Raw genomic sequence first — 17,665 nt, forward strand, 5'->3', positions numbered from 1 at the left:
AAATCCTGACCAAAAAACCCCATCTGAACTCAGCCTAAGGGCCCCTTCACACGGCGTCTTCACACGCCCCTTCACTTCAATGGGAGCGTTCGTAAAGCCAGCTTTATGCGCGCTCCCATTGAAGTGAATGGGAAGTGTTTAGAAGCGCTCGCGTGTACGGCTCGGAATGAGCCGAGCTCTTACGCCGTGTGAAGGGGCCCTAACAGTACTGAAATTTCTGGAGCCACACCTATTTCTGGCAAGTTCTGGTAAAATAACGTTCAGGCACTGTCCCAAAAGGATGTAGAATTAGTTACAGTTTTTTGTTTTTTTTTCAACATAGCTCCCTGGCCACATCACTCTAAAAAGGGAGGAGGGAAGGAGGGTATATTATAGCAGAGTGGAGGGTAGCAATTTGGAACACTCTCAGTGCTCCAGACTGTTGATTTGCATGTGGCAAAATAAACGTCTTGGCAACAGAGACATGAATTTTCATTAAGGCACGCCTGACCTATCCATCCTATCTGTGCTGGTTTATTATGCTTTAGGCCTGGTTCATATCTGCATTCGGAATTCCGTTCGGAGAGTCCACTTGGTGACCCCCGAACAGAATACTGAATGCATAAAAAAGTGGTTAGCAGAGAAGCCACGCGGACCCCATAGACTATTATGAGGTCCGAGTGTTTTCCGCACAGTGTCCGCACGAATCATGCGGAGAGAAAAGTACTTGATTATATGGATAAACATATTATATTATTGTTTCAAAGCATTAGATGGGGCAGAAATGATCTCTTTAGCAGCACAAAGGACATACTAAACAGGTTGGACTTTTCTAGTACATTATTGTATACAGTAGTTAGCATTCCTGCAGTAAGTGTTGGAGTAGTAGAAGTAGCAGAATAAGTGGTGCTTGTATTTATAAGTGTCTATGCATGTTATAATATTATTACAACAGCTCTGAAATAAGTCAATCATAAACATAATTGTCCAGGTTTTTATTATTTTTTACTATTTCATGTTTTTGACTTATCTGTTGGCCTTCTTATTTGGCACAATGAATCAATATAATACTATTGACTGTCAGAAGCAGTTATGTTATTTATTTTCTGACAGCGTTAATAAAAAGAGAATTGAAAAATGGAGCTTTTCACAGGATAAATTCACATTTTGTTATGAGATCATTTCACTTTTTATTATGGTATATAACTTGTAGTCAGGTGGATTACCATCAATTGTATCTTAAAGACAAAGAGCACACAAATCCCTTATGCTAAACTATAGTGCTATTCTAGAAGAATAACTTGACTCATGTAAGTATTAGGTTTCCTGCACATGGTTATATTATTTTTAAGTAGAAATGCACGCCATTCCACAATTAGCCGGGTGCAAGAGTCTCTCAATTATATATATTAACTCAGCAATCTAAGGCCTGGTTCACATCTTTATTTGGTATTCCGTTCGGGGAGTCTGCTTGAGGACCCCCCGAATACAAAAAGCGGTGAGCACTGAAAGCACATGGACCCCATAGACTATAATAAGGTCCGTGTGTTTTAAACGTGGTGTCCACATGAACTATGCGGAGAGAAAAGTGGTGTTTGCAGTAATATCTTAGCCATTCAGTGATCTCTTCCTATTGGTACTCCATTTTTGATTATGTCAAACAGACACAATTTGGAGCCTGGTATTGATGGAGCTATATAGATCAATGGATAGGGAAATTGGACCAAATCTACAGAATCAAGATCTCCCACACAAAAGACAATAATAGTCCTAGAGAGACTTTAGAAGATTCAATTGACTTTTCTACTGTGAGTTTTCCTTTGGACATGGTTTGATTCCATTTTTGACTATTTTAACTTTTTTCACATGGTTATTAACCTTCAACCCACTCTTCTAATTTCATCTAACACTCACTTCCTGCCACATTAAGTACTGTCTTCACAAACTCTTAGGTTGTACACTATTAATCTTATTGATTCTTTTTCTCATCCCTATTCCTATAAATTGACCTCGCCTTTCACCCTGACTTAATGGCATCCTTTTCCATGCACCTCACTCATTTATTAAGACTTATCTATGTCATGGTTATTACTGTGTATGTAGTTATTGTTATGTCAATTTTTGTGAACCTTTAACCCCTTCCCGCTGATGGCATATATCGATTTTCAATTTTATACTTTTATAGATTTGTAGAGTGTGCGATTTCGAACACAGGGATACCTAACATGTATGTGTTTCACAGTATTTAAGCACTTTTATATATGTTCTAGGGAAAGGGGGGGGTGATTTGAACTTTTAATATTTTTTTATTTTATTTTTTTTTACTTTTGTAAAAACTTTTTATTTGCATTTGTTAGTCTGATCACTAATGCAATGCATTACAATGCTAATGCATTGCAAAATACCGGCGCTTTTATTGCAGGCTATCTAGCATAGCCTGCAATAGAAGCAAAATAATGACAGGCCAGGGAGCCTTCACAAGGCTCCCGACTGTCATAGCAATGTGACGCCGGTGCCGGAGCTTACTCCGGATGCACGGCGATCACAAGGAAAATGGCGGTGCCCACGCGCCGTGGGGAAAATGGCGCCTTGGTCAGCTTTGACCAAGGCGCTGGAAGGGTTAATGTCCCCGATCGGTGCGGGCACCGACCGGGGACATTACCACATCTTCCCATGACATCCCCCCTGCACTCATACAGAACTCCAGCAATTGTCTCTCTGCTGTCTCAAATATCTTGTCCTCACTCTATCTGAAACTAAATCTCTCTAAGACTGAACTACTACTGTTTCCACCATCTAATAGATCTGTCCCTGATATATCCATTGTAGTCTCAGGCCTTACTATAACTCCTAGGCAGCAGGTCCGCTGCCTCAGGGTCATATTTGACGCAGACCTTTCCTTCACCCCTCATGTTGAATCACTCGCACGTTCATGTCACCTCCACCTCAAAAACATCTCCAGAATATGCCCTTTCCTTACCAGAGATACACTAAAGACACTTATTGTCTCTCTGATTCATTCTCGCCTTGACTACTGTAACTCCTTACTTATCGGTCTTCCCCTCACTAAACTCTCCCCTCTACAATCTATTCTGAATGCAGCGGCCAGGCTCATCTACCAGACTAGACGCTACAGTGATGCTTCTGGTCTGTGCCAGTCGCTACATTGGCTGCCTATTCATTATAGAATAAAATATAAAGTTATTACTCTCATCCACAAAGCTCTCCATAATGCCGCACCTCCCTACATTTCCTCCCTCATCTCTGTCTACCGCCCAACCCGTGCTCTCCGTTCACTCAATGACCTAACACTTACATCCTCTATTATCAGAACCTCCCACGCTCGTATACAAGACTTCTCCCGAGCTGCACCACTTCTCTGGAATGCTCTACCCCGGACAATCAGATTAACTCCCAATTTCTACAGCTTCAAACGCAAACTAAAGACGCATCTTTTCAGACAAGCCTATCACAATGTCTAACGTAAACCCTTCACCCTCCTCTGTCCCCGCTCCCACATTACCCCACATGATATGAGGCCATCTCAGGATAACTTTATCTGTTCAAGCTCCATCCACATGTTACAGGACATGACTGGTGACGGCTCATAAAGTTTTATGTTTGTGTAATGAGTCACCTCTATTACAAAAGTGTCTGACCTCTGCATAAGCAATACCGCCCCTGCCACCTCTTGTATCACCCCCTCTACCTCAAAGATTGTAAGCTCTTGCGAGCAGGGCCCTCAGTCCCATTGTGTGAAATGACTTTCTTTGTAATGTATCTGTCTGTATTTGAACCCTACAAATTGTACAGCGCTGCGGAATATGTTGGCGCTATAGAAATAAAAATTATTATTATTATTATTATTATTATTATTATTATTATATTACCACTGGTTGTCTACTGTATAAAACAGTTGACACCCGGCAGCTATGGCAGCCACCCTTCACTTCAATGGGAATTGCAGAGATAGCTGAAGTACAACAGGATTGGTTGAGGTCTCAGCGGTCAGACTCCCACTGCTCAAGAATTTATCCTTTATTCAAATATGGTGGATAAATACTTTTTATGACATAACCCTTATAATGAATGGTAAGTAAGTTTTTACAGTGGTAAAATCAAAATAGATAGAACATTCATAAATATTATGTCTGTTAGGCTAAAATCCCACGTAGCATGTCGCAGCAAAAAATCGCTATGGGAAAAACCACAGCTGTTTTCACAGAAGATGCAGAGGACTTTCTGCTTTCATTATACCTATAGGGAAACCGCCAGCATTTGGCGGTGTAATTGGCAGGCTGCTATTTCTAAAAACGCAATGATTTTGGAAATCACAGCATTTCTGCAATGTGTGGATGGGATTTGTTAGAATCCCATCTATTTTGCAGTGACTGTAAAATGCTGCAGTTTTTGCTGTGGTATATATGCCACGTGGGGCCCTGGCCTTAACAGGGAGACCAGAGGCTAAAAACTGATAGATTCAGATGTGTCCACCAATATCATAGCTCTAATTTTCCGATATACTTTCTGTATTAATTCCTCACAGTTTTCTAGATCTCTGCTTGCTGTTATTCATTGTTCACTTCCAGTGGATAAAAAGCAGACCATGGTCATGTGATGGGCACACAGGTGCACCGCTCGTTACAGTCACAGTATAGTAATAAGATATCTGATTGTAATGAGCTTGCACATTTATACGTCACATGACCATGGACTGTACATCACATGACCATGGACTGATTTTTATCTACTTGAAGTAAATAGAATGAATGTATAGAAAACTTATACAATAAGTATACAGTCTCTGACAAAAGTTCTGTCGCTTCTCCATGTTGTGGAATCAAAAGCTTATAACCTGACTTTAAATTCATCTATTGGTTTAAGAAATGACTCATATGAAAGCTGAAACCCTCCCAAATGTTTTTTTTTTTTTTTATTAAGAAAATAAATTGGCTTCAATGGCGAAATATCAATCATTTAATGAACACAGAAAGGTCAGATTTTGGCAAAACAAAAGTTTTGTCGCCTTGTCACATAATGCCCCCAATCCTAGTTTACATCCTCTCCTGTGCTCACTAATTGATCGGTTAATTAGTGGGTGTGTAGAAAAAGAACTCCAGCACCCCAGACCTCCATTTGAACTGCAACTTCACTTCTGACAACATGCCAAAAATCAACCCTGTGACCAAAGACTTGATTATCAAGAGGCTGAAGACCAGATCCCCTGCAGAGGTGGCCGCACCTTTAATGTGTCTCAGCGTCAAGTACAAAGAATTAAAAAAAGATTTGCGCAGACTGGAGATGTTTTTGACAAGCCCAGGTCCGGGAGACCCCACAAGACAACTGCTCAGGAGGAACGTTTGCTGGTTAGAAAATCAAAGCCAGCCCCTCTTCCACTGCAGTAGAGCTCCAACAGGCCTGGTCACCTCAAGTCCCTGTGTCAACTAGAAAAGTTTGTAGGATTCTGTCTCCAAATGGCCTCCATGGTGGAATCAGTGCCAAGAAACCAGCACTAAACAAAAGGCAATTAAAGGCCCACAGCCTACTAAACGGATGGACTCTGGAAAAATGGCAGAAGGTGGATTTCTTAGATGAATCTTCAGTTGAATTACACGACAGCCGCCACAAATACTGCAGGAGACCTACTGGAGCCCAAATGGATCCAAGATTCCACCACCAAACTTAACTGTTTTCTGGGTGTAAGATCATGGTCTTGAGTTACATTCAGTATGGGGGTATGCGGAACATATGCAAGGTGGAAGGCAATATCAATAGCCTAAAATATCAAAAAAAGTATTAGCTTTCTCTTACATTCCCAATCATAAAAGGGATCAAATTTTGCCACAGGCTGGTGCTCCATCTTGTACATCCATCTCTACATTAAAGTTCCTCAAGGCAAAGAAGATGAAGGTGCTCCAGCACTGGCCAGCCCAGTCATCAGATATGAACATCATTGAGCATGTTTGGGGTAGGATGAAAGAGGAAGCTTGGCAGACAACTCTGGGAGGCTGTAAGACTGCATTCTGTGCTATTCCTGATGACTTCATCAATAAATTGTATGAATCATTGTTGAAACACATGGATGCCGTCCTTCAAGTTCATGGAAGTCACACAAAATATTAAATATGGCTCTAATAGCACCACAACTTCATTCACCAATGTTATGAAACATATCTTTGTAGTTGAACTGAATTATTGGTTTGATTTTCACATTACTTTATGTGGGCGACAAAACTTTTGTCTTGCCAAAATCTGACCTTTCTGTGTTCATTAAATGATCAATATTTAGTCATTGAAGCCAATTTATGTTCTTAACAAAAAAAAACAAAAAACCTTTGGGAGGGTTTCAGCTTTCATATTTGTCATTTCTAAAACCAATTGATGAATTTAAAGTCAGGTTATAAGCTTTTGATTCCGCAACATGGATAAGCGACAGAACTTTTGTCAGGGACTGTAGTGGAAAATTGTAGAACTCTTCATTATGCAAACAATAACATTTATTTGCTAAACAGGGCAATCCGTTTACAGACTCCAATTTCTTATAAAAATAAATTTAATACAATACTACAACATGCTAGCAAACCCCTGACCCTCTACAATATGCAATACAACCACTGGGTCGCCAGACGTGTGTATATATATATATATATATATATATATATATATATATATATATATATATATATAGTGTATATATATATATATATATATATATATATATATATATATATATATCTTCAAAGTATAGAAAACATTTCGAAAAGCTGGTTATCTTATATCTCAGGATGTGATAGACTAAAATCTATGTGTATGTGATCAGTCTGCCCTTCCGTAAGAGGTCTTCTCACCACAGACGAGCCAGTTAATATGCAGTAGACACTACAGGGTAGATGTAATTTTACAAATCAAATGAACAGTCATATATAGCATGTAATACACTGATAGACCAAATAAATCAATGGGAACCATTATCTATTAGTGGAGGGCTACCCTAATACAGTATGTACACTAATAGGGCACTCATGCACTTAGAATGAGGTTGCTAAAATAAGGCAACTCATTTAATGGATCAGATGAGTACTCTGGCATCTGTAGTGTCTTTATATTATATTCTCCATAAAACAAATAAAACAAGCTCTTCCTATAAGACCCTCTTCACAGTAGTGTAGCCATATATGTGAAAGGAATGCTTGTTCATAAAATAGATAATTCTTTATTCTATACCATAGACTAACCTAACTTTTTCCTGGATAAATAAAAAAGAGCTAACATAATCCCCATAGCACTAATGACATGTAATTGCAGACACAATACCGTCAGTAAGTAGGATTGAAGGGGCTGTGCATATTTGGTGATTACACAAATGAAAGCAAACACACTGACTCATGACTAATAGATGATGTACTGCACTGTTGCGTAACGCACAACCTTACTAGCTTACATTACAAATGCTTAAGAAACAAATATCTTGTAAGAAGATAATTGCAAACAATCTCAGCTTCACTGCTGAACTTAGGTTTAACTTATGTGGTCTGAGCCATTCTATACAAGGTCCTAGCCATTCAGTCAACCCTAATAGTGCCATAGTCTTGCACTTTAAACTGGTGCACCTCACTACTATTCTCTATTGTCCTAGAGACCCTTGAACCTGTTCTCTACTGACAAGAATAGCACGGAATGAATTTATTATATGGTCACTTACCCTCCATAAGGAATCCCAGTCATATTTCCATCTCCAGCACAGGGAAAGAAAGAAAGCTTTGCAATAGGCAGTAACAAAAAGCTTCTGAGGGAGTTAAATCTGCTACAGTAAGCTTAAATAAAGCAGAACACGTGGCCTCAGAGTTTACTGCCTGCATTCAAAGGCAGATGTTTCTGTAAAAACACTGGGCGACTTCACTCCGCACATTAATGCTTTTGGCTAGTGCATCTCTACTAGAGAAATCATGTCCCTTAAAGGGGAAATCAACTGAGCAATGCATCTTAGCTGTACACCGTAACTTATTAATATGATAAGGTATTGGAAACATATATGTATTATATGTATACAAGCATGCTGCTGATGACAGGTTCACAATAGTGTTCAGGTTTCTGTCATTCGGGTCCATAGGCTATAAAGGGGTCAGGTTTGCCCAGGTTTTATACTGAAACTGGCGGAGAGTACAAGCATTTTCTTTCCACTGATTTTAAGTAGATTCTGCAACGGAGACTCCAACGTGGGTCTGAATCCAATCTTACTAAACCGTTTTAATCATGTATGGTTATGAGTCTAACTGATAGTAGCGATCACATTAACATTAGAGGCAGAATTATTGTAAAGTAAGGCCGGGTTCACATGGAGTATTGTGGCTCGTCATTTGGTACGTACACGCCGCGGGATCTTTTGCGGGCCGTATACGCTCCCATTGTTTTCAATGGGAGCCGGTACCGTACACGCGGCGCTATTTTGCTGCTGCCGCAAAATCACGGCCGCGAAATAGCGCCGCGTGTACGGTACCGGCTCCCATTGAAAACAATGGGAGCGTATACGGCCCGCAAAAGATCCCGCGGCGTGTACGTACCAAATGACGAGCCACAATACTCTGTGTGAACCCAGTCTATTGCCTCTATAAAGCTGAAGATACATCTCACACGATCCAGTCCATTAAAGGTGAGGGTCATAACTTACCTCCTTCTCGCCCACCGCCCGGACACATCTTCACAAGACACAAAGCATGTCTAAAACTCCCTTAAAAGTTAATACAGGTTTCTCTAGTGGTTCATGTGACTGCTATAAAACAGATCCTTAAATACTGTTAACAATTCAAACAAGATAGTGACCACATTTTTCCTGTTATGGAAACCCCGCAGAAAAAAATTTTTTTACAGTACCTGGAAAGTGAATGAGATTCTGGCTAATCCCATCCACACATTGCAGAAAAAAAATCTGCTGCGGAAAAGCTGCATTTTTAAAAATGTCTGCGCTTTTGAACAGCATGTTAATTATACCAGCGGAAACTTTAAGGCTTTTCCTATAGGTTTAATAAGGTAAGAAAAATGTCGGCAAAAACACAATGAAAAACGCTGCAGAAAAAAACACAATGCATTTCCGCTGCGGTTTTTTTCACACCATTTTTTAGCTGTGTTCCATGACTAGAGGTCATAGCCTTAAGGTTATAATTAGAGATGAGCAAACAGTGTTCTATCGAACTCATGTTCGATCGGATATTAGGCTGTTCGGCATGTTCGAATCGAATCGAACACCGCGTGGTAAAGTGCGCCATTACTCGATTCCCCTCCCACCTTCCCTGGCGCCTTTTTTGCTCCAATAACAGCGCAGGGTAGGTGGGACAGGAACTACGACACCGGTGACGTTGAGAAAAGTAGGCAAAACCCATTGGCTGCCGAAAACATGTGACCTCTAATTTAAAAGAACAGCGCCGCCCAGGTTCGCGTCATTCTGAGCTTGCAATTCACCGAGGACGGAGGTTTCCGTCCAGTTAGCTAGGGCTTAGATTCTGGGTAGGCAGGGACAGGCTAGGATAGGAAGGAGAAGACAACCAACAGCTCTTATAAGAGCTAAATTCCAGGGAGAAGCTTGTCAGTGTAACGTGGCACTGACGGGCTCAATCGCCGCAACCCAGCTTTCCCAGGATCCTGAATGGAATACACTGTCAGTGTATTCCCGTATACCCGATATATACCCCCGATACCCGTTCCAACGGTGTGCCCCCCCACCTTCACCCCAGAAATACCCTGCAAGTCCCCTAGCAATAGAATTGGGGCTATATACACCCACTATTTTTGCTACTGCCATATAGTGCCATTGTCTGACTGGGAATTCAAAGAATATATTGGGGTTACGTGCACCCACAATTTTTACTACTGGTATACAGTGCCAGTTTCTGACTGGGAATTCAAAGAATATATTGGGGTTATAAATACCCTCATTTCTTGCTACTGCCATATAGTGCCAGTTTCTGACTGGTAATTCAAAGAATATATTGGGGTTATAAATACCCTCATTTCTTGCTACTGGTATATAGTGCCATTGTCTGACTGGGAATTCAAAGAATATATTGGGGTTATAAATACCCTCATTTCTTGCTACTGCCATATAGTGCCAGTTTCTGACTGGTAATTCAAAGAATATATTGGGGTTACGTGCACCCACAATTTTTGCTACTGGTATACAGTGCCATTGTCTGACTGGGAATTCAAAGAATATATTGGGGTTATAAATACCCTCATTTCTTGCTACTGGTATATAGTGCCATTGTCTGACTGGGAATTCAAAGAATATATTGGGGTTACGTGCATCCACAATTTTTACTACTGGTATACAGTGCCAGTTTCTGACTGGGAATTCAAAGAATATATTGGGGTTACAAATACCCTCATTTCTTGCTACTGCCATATAGTGCCAGTTTCTGACTGGTAATTCAAAGAATATATTGGGGTTACGTGCACCCACAATTTTTACTACTGGTATACAGTGCCATTGTCTGACTGGGAATTCAAAGAATATATTGGGGTTATAAATACCCTCATTTCTTGCTACTGCCATATAGTGCCAGTTTCTGACTGGGAATTCAAAGAATATATTGGGGTTACGTGCACCCACAATTTTTGCTACTTGTATACAGTGCCATTGTCTGACTGGGAATTCAAAGAATATATTGGGGTTATAAATACCCTCATTTCTTGCTACTGGTATATAGTGCCATTGTCTGACTGGGAATTCAAAGAATATATTGGGGTTACGTGCACCCACAATTTTTACTACTGGTATACAGTGCCAGTTTCTGACTGGGAATTCAAAGAATATATTGGGGTTACAAATACCCTCATTTCTTGCTACTGCCATATAGTGCCAGTTTCTGACTGGGAATTCAAAGAATATATTGGGGTTACAAATACCCTCATTTCTTGCTACTGCCATATAGTGCCAGTTTCTGACTGGTAATTCAAAGAATTTATTGGGGTTACGTGCACCCACAATTTTTACTACTGGTATACAGTGCCATTGTCTGACTGGGAATTCAAAGAATATATTGGGGTTATAAATACCCTCATTTCTTGCTACTGCCATATAGTGCCAGTTTCTGACTGGGAATTCAAAGAATATATTGGGGTTATGTGCACCCACAATTTTTACTACTGGTATACAGTGCCATTGTCTGACTGGGAATTCAAAGAATATATTGAGGTTATAAATACCCTCATTTCTTGCTACTGGTATATAGTGCCATTGTCTGACTGGGAATTCAAAGAATATATTGGGGTTACGTGCACCCACAATTTTTACTACTGGTATACAGTGCCAGTTTCTGACTGGGAATTCAAAGAATATATTGGGGTTACAAATACCCTCATTTCTTGCTACTGCCATATAGTGCCAGTTTCTGACTGGTAATTCAAAGAATATATTGGGGTTACGTGCACCCACAATTTTTACTACTGGTATACAGTGCCATTGTCTGACTGGGAATTCAAAGAATATATTGGGGTTATAAATACCCTCATTTCTTGCTACTGCCATATAGTGCCAGTTTCTGACTGGGAATTCAAAGAATATATTGGGGTTATAAATACCCTCATTTCTTGCTACTGGTATATAGTGCCATTGTCTGACTGGGAATTCAAAGAATATATTGGGGTTACGTGCACCCACAATTTTTACTACTGGTATACAGTGCCAGTTTCTGACTGGGAATTCAAAGAATATATTGGGGTTACAAATACCCTCATTTCTTGCTACTGCCATATAGTGCCAGTTTCTGACTGGTAATTCAAAGAATATATTGGGGTTACGTGCACCCACAATTTTTACTACTGGTATACAGTGCCATTGTCTGACTGGGAATTCAAAGAATATATTGGGGTTATAAATACCCTCATTTCTTGCTACTGCCATATAGTGCCAGTTTCTGACTGGGAATTCAAAGAATATATTGGGGTTACGTGCACCCACAATTTTTACTACTGGTATACAGTGCCATTGTCTGACTGGGAATTCAAAGAATATATTGGGGTTATAAATACCCTCATTTCTTGCTACTGGTATATAGTGCCATTGTCTGACTGGGAATTCAAAGAATATATTGGGGTTACGTGCACCCACAATTTTTACTACTGGTATACAGTGCCAGTTTCTGACTGGGAATTCAAAGAATATATTGGGGTTACAAATACCCTCATTTCTTGCTACTGCCATATAGTGCCAGTTTCTGACTGGTAATTCAAAGAATATATTGGGGTTATAAATACCCTCATTTCTTGCTACTGGTATATAGTGCCATTGTCTGACTGGGAATTCAAAGAATATATTGGAGTTACGTGCACCCACAATTTTTACTACTGGTATACAGTGCCAGTTTCTGACTGGGAATTCAAAGAATATATTGGGGTTACAAATACCCTCATTTCTTGCTACTGCCATATAGTGCCAGTTTCTGACTGGTAATTCAAAGAATATATTGGGGTTACAAATACCCTCATTTCTTGCTACTGCCATATAGTGCCAGTTTCTGACTGGTAATTCAAAGAATATATTGGGGTTACGTGCACCCACAATTTTTACTACTGGTATACAGTGCCATTGTCTGACTGGGAATTCAAAGAATATATTGGGGTTATAAATACCCTCATTTCTTGCTACTGCCATATAGTGCCAGTTTCTGACTGGGAATTCAAAGAATATATTGGGGTTATAAATACCCTCATTTCTTGCTACTGGTATATAGTGCCATTGTCTGACTGGGAATTCAAAGAATATATTGGGGTTACGTGCACCCACAATTTTTACTACTGGTATACAGTGCCAGTTTCTGACTGGGAATTCAAAGAATATATTGGGGTTACAAATACCCTCATTTCTTGCTACTGCCATATAGTGCCAGTTTCTGACTGGTAATTCAAAGAATATATTGGGGTTACGTGCACCCACAATTTTTACTACTGGTATACAGTGCCATTGTCTGACTGGGAATTCAAAGAATATATTGGGGTTATAAATACCCTCATTTCTTGCTACTGCCATATAGTGCCAGTTTCTGACTGGGAATTCAAAGAATATATTGGGGTTATAAATACCCTCATTTCTTGCTACTGGTATATAGTGCCATTGTCTGACTGGGAATTCAAAGAATATATTGGGGTTATGTGCACCCACAATTTTTACTACTGGTATACAGTGCCAGTTTCTGACTGGGAATTCAAAGAATATATTGGGGTTACAAATACCCTCATTTCTTGCTACTGCCATATAGTGCCAGTTTCTGACTGGTAATTCAAAGAATATATTGGGGTTACGTGCACCCACAATTTTTACTACTGGTATACAGTGCCATTGTCTGACTGGGAATTCAAAGAATATATTGGGGTTATAAATACCCTCATTTCTTGCTACTGCCATATAGTGCCAGTTTCTGACTGGGAATTCAAAGAATATATTGGGGTTACGTGCACCCACAATTTTTACTACTGGTATACAGTGCCATTGTCTGACTGGGAATTCAAAGAATATATTGGGGTTATAAATACCCTCATTTCTTGCTACTGGTATATAGTGCCATTGTCTGACTGGGAATTCAAAGAATATATTGGGGTTACGTGCACCCACAATTTTTACTACTGGTATACAGTGCCAGTTTCTGACTGGGAATTCAAAGAATATATTGGGGTTACAAATACCCTCATTTCTTGCTACTGCCATATAGTGCCAGTTTCTGACTGGTAATTCAAAGAATATATTGGGGTTACGTGCACCCACAATTTTTACTACTGGTATACAGTGCCATTGTCTGACTGGGAATTCAAAGAATATATTGGGGTTATAAATACCCTCATTTCTTGCTACTGCCATATAGTGCCAGTTTCTGACTGGGAATTCAAAGAATATATTGGGGTTATAAATACCCTCATTTCTTGCTACTGGTATATAGTGCCATTGTCTGACTGGGAATTCAAAGAATATATTGGGGTTACGTGCACCCACAATTTTTTTTCTACTGGTATATAGTGCCAATTTCTAACTGGGAAATCAAAATGCGCAAGGCTCCCGGAAAGGGACGTGGACGAGGCCGTGGGCGAGGTCGGGGGAATGGTTCTGGGGAGCAAGGTAGCAGTGAAGCCACAGGGCGTCCCGTGCCTACTCCTGTGGGGCAGCAAGCATTGCGTCACTCCACAGTGCCAGGGTTGCTTGCCACATTAACTAAACTGCAGGGTACAAACCTTAGTAGGCCCGAGAACCAGGAACAGGTCTTGCAATGGCTGTCAGAGAACGCTTACAGCACATTGTCCAGCAGCCAGTCAGACTCTGCCTCCTCTCCTCCTATTACCCAACAGTCTTGTCCTCCTTCCTCCCAAAATTCCCAAGCTTCACAGAACAATAACCCCAACTGTCCCTGCTCCCCAGAGCTGTTCTCCGCTCCTTTCATTGTCCCTCAACCCTCCTCTCCACGTCACGATTCCACGAACCTAACAGAGGAGCATCTGTGTCCAGATGCTCAAACACTAGAGTCTCCTCCATCTCCGTTCGATTTGGTGGTGGATGACCAGCAACCCACCCTCATCGACGATGATGTGACGCAGTTGCCGTCAGGGCATCTAGTTGACCGGCGCATTGTGCGGGAGGAGGAGATGAGACAGGAGTTGGAAGAGGAAGTGGTGGATGATGAGGACACTGACCCGACCTGGACAGGGGGGATGTCAAGCGGGGAAAGTAGTGTGGATGTTGAGGCAAGTGCAGCACCAAAAAGGGTAGCTAGAGGCAGAGGCAGAGGTCAGCAGCTTAGACGAAGCCTCCCCGCCTAACATTCCTGGCAGGGACACGAGAAGAACACCCCCCTCCTCCTCCTCCTCTACCGCCTCCTCCTCCGCCACCGCCTCCTCCTCCGCCACCGCCTCCTCCTCCGCTGTTAGATTGACCCCAGCTACGAGTTGGAAACGTTGCAGCACTGGCGTTGGTAGACGTCAGCAGGCTGTGCTGAAGCTGATCAGCTTGGGGGACAGACAGCACACTGCCTCCGAGGTGAGGGATGCCCTCCTCGATGAGACGGCAATATGGTTTGAGCCGCTGCACCTGGGCCCAGGCATGGTCGTTTGTGATAACGGCCGGAACCTGGTAGCAGCTCTGGAGCTTGCCGGACTCCAACATGTTCCATGCCTGGCCCACGTCTTCAACCTAGTGGTGCAACGTTTCCTAAAGAGCTACCCCAATGTTCCAGAGCTACTGGTGAAAGTGCGGCGCATGTGCGCCCACTTTCGCAAGTCGACAGTAGCCGCTGCTAGCTTAAAATCTCTCCAGCAACGCCTGCATGTGCCACAACACCGGCTTTTGTGCGACGTCCCCACACGCTGGAACTCAACGTTTCAGATGTTGAATAGAGTGGTTGAGCAGCAGAGACCTTTGATGGAATACCAGCTACAAAACCCTAGGGTGCCACAAAGTCAGCTGCCTCAGTTTCTCATCCATGAGTGGCCATGGATGAGAGACCTTTGTGACATCCTACGGGTGTTTGAGGAGTCCACAAGGAGGGTAAGCTCTGAGGATGCGATGGTGAGCCTTACAATCCCGCTCTTGTGTGTTCTGAGAGAATCCCTGATTGACATCAGGGATAACTCAGATCACACAGAGGAGTCAGGGATAGCATCCGATCCGTCACAGCTGAAGAGTAGGTCCACACATCTGTCCGCTTCATCGCGTTTAATGGAGGAGGAGGAGGAGGAGGAGGAGGAGGAAGAAGAGTTGTCCGATGATGTGATGGTGATACAGGAGGCTTCCGGGCAACTTCGAATCGTCCCATTGTTGCAGCGCGGATGGGTAGACATGGAGGATGAGGAGGAAATGGAGATTGAACTTTCCGGTGGGGCCAGAGGAGTCATGCCAACTAACACTGTGGCAGACATGGCTGAGTTCATGTTGGGGTGCTTTACAACCGACAAGCGTATTGTCAAAATCATGGAGGACAACCAGTACTGGATCTTTGCTATCCTTGACCCCCGGTATAAAAACAACATCTCGTCTTTTATTCCGGTAGAGGGGAGGGCCAATCGCATCAATGCTTGCCACAGGCAATTGGTGCAGAATATGATGGAGATGTTTCCAGCATGTGACGTTGGCGGCAGGGAGGACAGTTCCTCCAGTAGGCGACCAAGTTCTCACCGGTCCACACAAACGAGGGGCACACTGTCTAAGGTCTGGGACACCTTGATGGCACCCCCTCGCCAAAGTGCCACCACAGAGGGTCCTAGTGTCACCAGGCGTGAGAAGTATAGGCGCATGTTGCGGGAATACCTTTCCGACCACAGCCCTGTCCTCTCCGACCCCTCTGCGCCCTACACGTATTGGGTGTCGAAGTTGGACCTGTGGCTTGAACTTGCCCTATATGCCTTGGAGGTGCTGTCCTGTCCTGCCGCCAGCGTCCTATCTGAGAGGGTGTTCAGTGCAGCCGGTGGCATCATCACTGACAAGCGCACCCGTCTGTCAGCTGAGAGTGCCGACCGGCTCACTTTGATAAAAATGAACCACCACTGGATAGAGCCTTCATTTTTGTGCCCACCTGTGTAAAGCACCCCAACATGAAACTCCATGTCTGTACTCAACCTCTCCAATTCCTCCGCATCCTCATACTCATCCACCATAAGCGTTGCACAATTCTGCTAATACAAGGCTCCCTCCAACATGATTTCCCCCAACTCTGCTGGTTAGAGGCTCCCTCCACCCTGATTTCCACCAACTCTGCTGGTTAGAGGCTCCCTCCACCCTGCTTTCCCACAACTCTGCTGGTTAGAGGCTCCCTCCACCATGAATTTGCCCAAACTGGGCTGGTTAGAGGCTCCCTCCACCATGAATTGGTCCAAACTGGGGTTTTTAGAGGCTCCCTCCACCATGAATTTGCCAAAACTGGGCTGTTTAGAGGCTCCCTCCACCATGAATTGGTCCAAATTGGGGTTTTTAGAGGCTCCCTCCACCATGAATTTGCCCAAACTGGGCTGGTTAGAGGCTCCCTCCACCATGAATTGGTCCAAACTGGGCTGGTTAGAGGCTCCCTCCACCATGAATTGGTCCAAATTGGGGTTTTTAGAGGCTCCCTCCACCATGAATTGGTCCAAACTGGGCTGTTTAGAGGCTCCCTCCACCATGAATTGGTCCAAACTGGGGTTTTTAGAGGCTCCCTCCACCATGAATTGGTCCAAACTGGGCTGGTTAGAGGCTCCCTCCACCATGAATTGGTCCAAACTGGGTTTTTTAGAGGCTCCCTCCACCATGAATTGGTCCAAACTGGGGTTTTTAGAGGCTCCCTCCACCATGAATTGGTCCAAACTGGGGTTTTTAGAGGCTCCCTCCACCATGAATTGGTCCAAACTGGGGTTTTTAGAGGCTCCCTCCACCATGAATTTGCCCAAACTGGGCTGTTTAGAGGCTCCCTCCACCATGAATTGGTCCAAACTGGGTTTTTTAGAGGCTCCCTCCACCATGAATTGGTCCAAACTGGGGTTTTTAGAGGCTCCCTCCACCATGAATTGGTCCAAACTGGGGTTTTTAGAGGCTCCATCCACCATGAATTTGCCCAAACTGGGCTGTTTAGAGGCTCCCTCCACCATGAATTGGTCCAAATTGGGGTTTTTAGAGGCTCCCTCCACCATGAATTGGTCCAAACTGGGGTTTTTAGAGGCTCCCTCCACCATGAATTTGCCCAAA

At 42.7% G+C, this 17,665-nt stretch overlaps 1 protein-coding gene across 1 annotated transcript in view; it reads right to left on the bottom strand.

Moving 5' to 3' along the window:
• The window catches only part of SYT6 (synaptotagmin 6), a 329,856-nt gene extending 322,106 nt beyond the window's left edge, over positions 1 to 7,750 (bottom strand). Inside the window, exon 1 of the mRNA XM_075264086.1 lies at positions 7,682 to 7,750. Within this exon, the coding sequence (XP_075120187.1) occupies positions 7,682 to 7,688 (7 nt within the window). The 5' untranslated portion in view covers positions 7,689 to 7,750. The remainder of the gene's footprint in view (positions 1 to 7,681) is intronic.
• Positions 7,751 to 17,665: the final 9,915 nt, after the last annotated feature.

This window comes from Leptodactylus fuscus, chromosome 2 (assembly GCF_031893055.1).
Source record: "Leptodactylus fuscus isolate aLepFus1 chromosome 2, aLepFus1.hap2, whole genome shotgun sequence".
NCBI lineage: Eukaryota > Metazoa > Chordata > Amphibia > Anura > Leptodactylidae > Leptodactylus > Leptodactylus fuscus.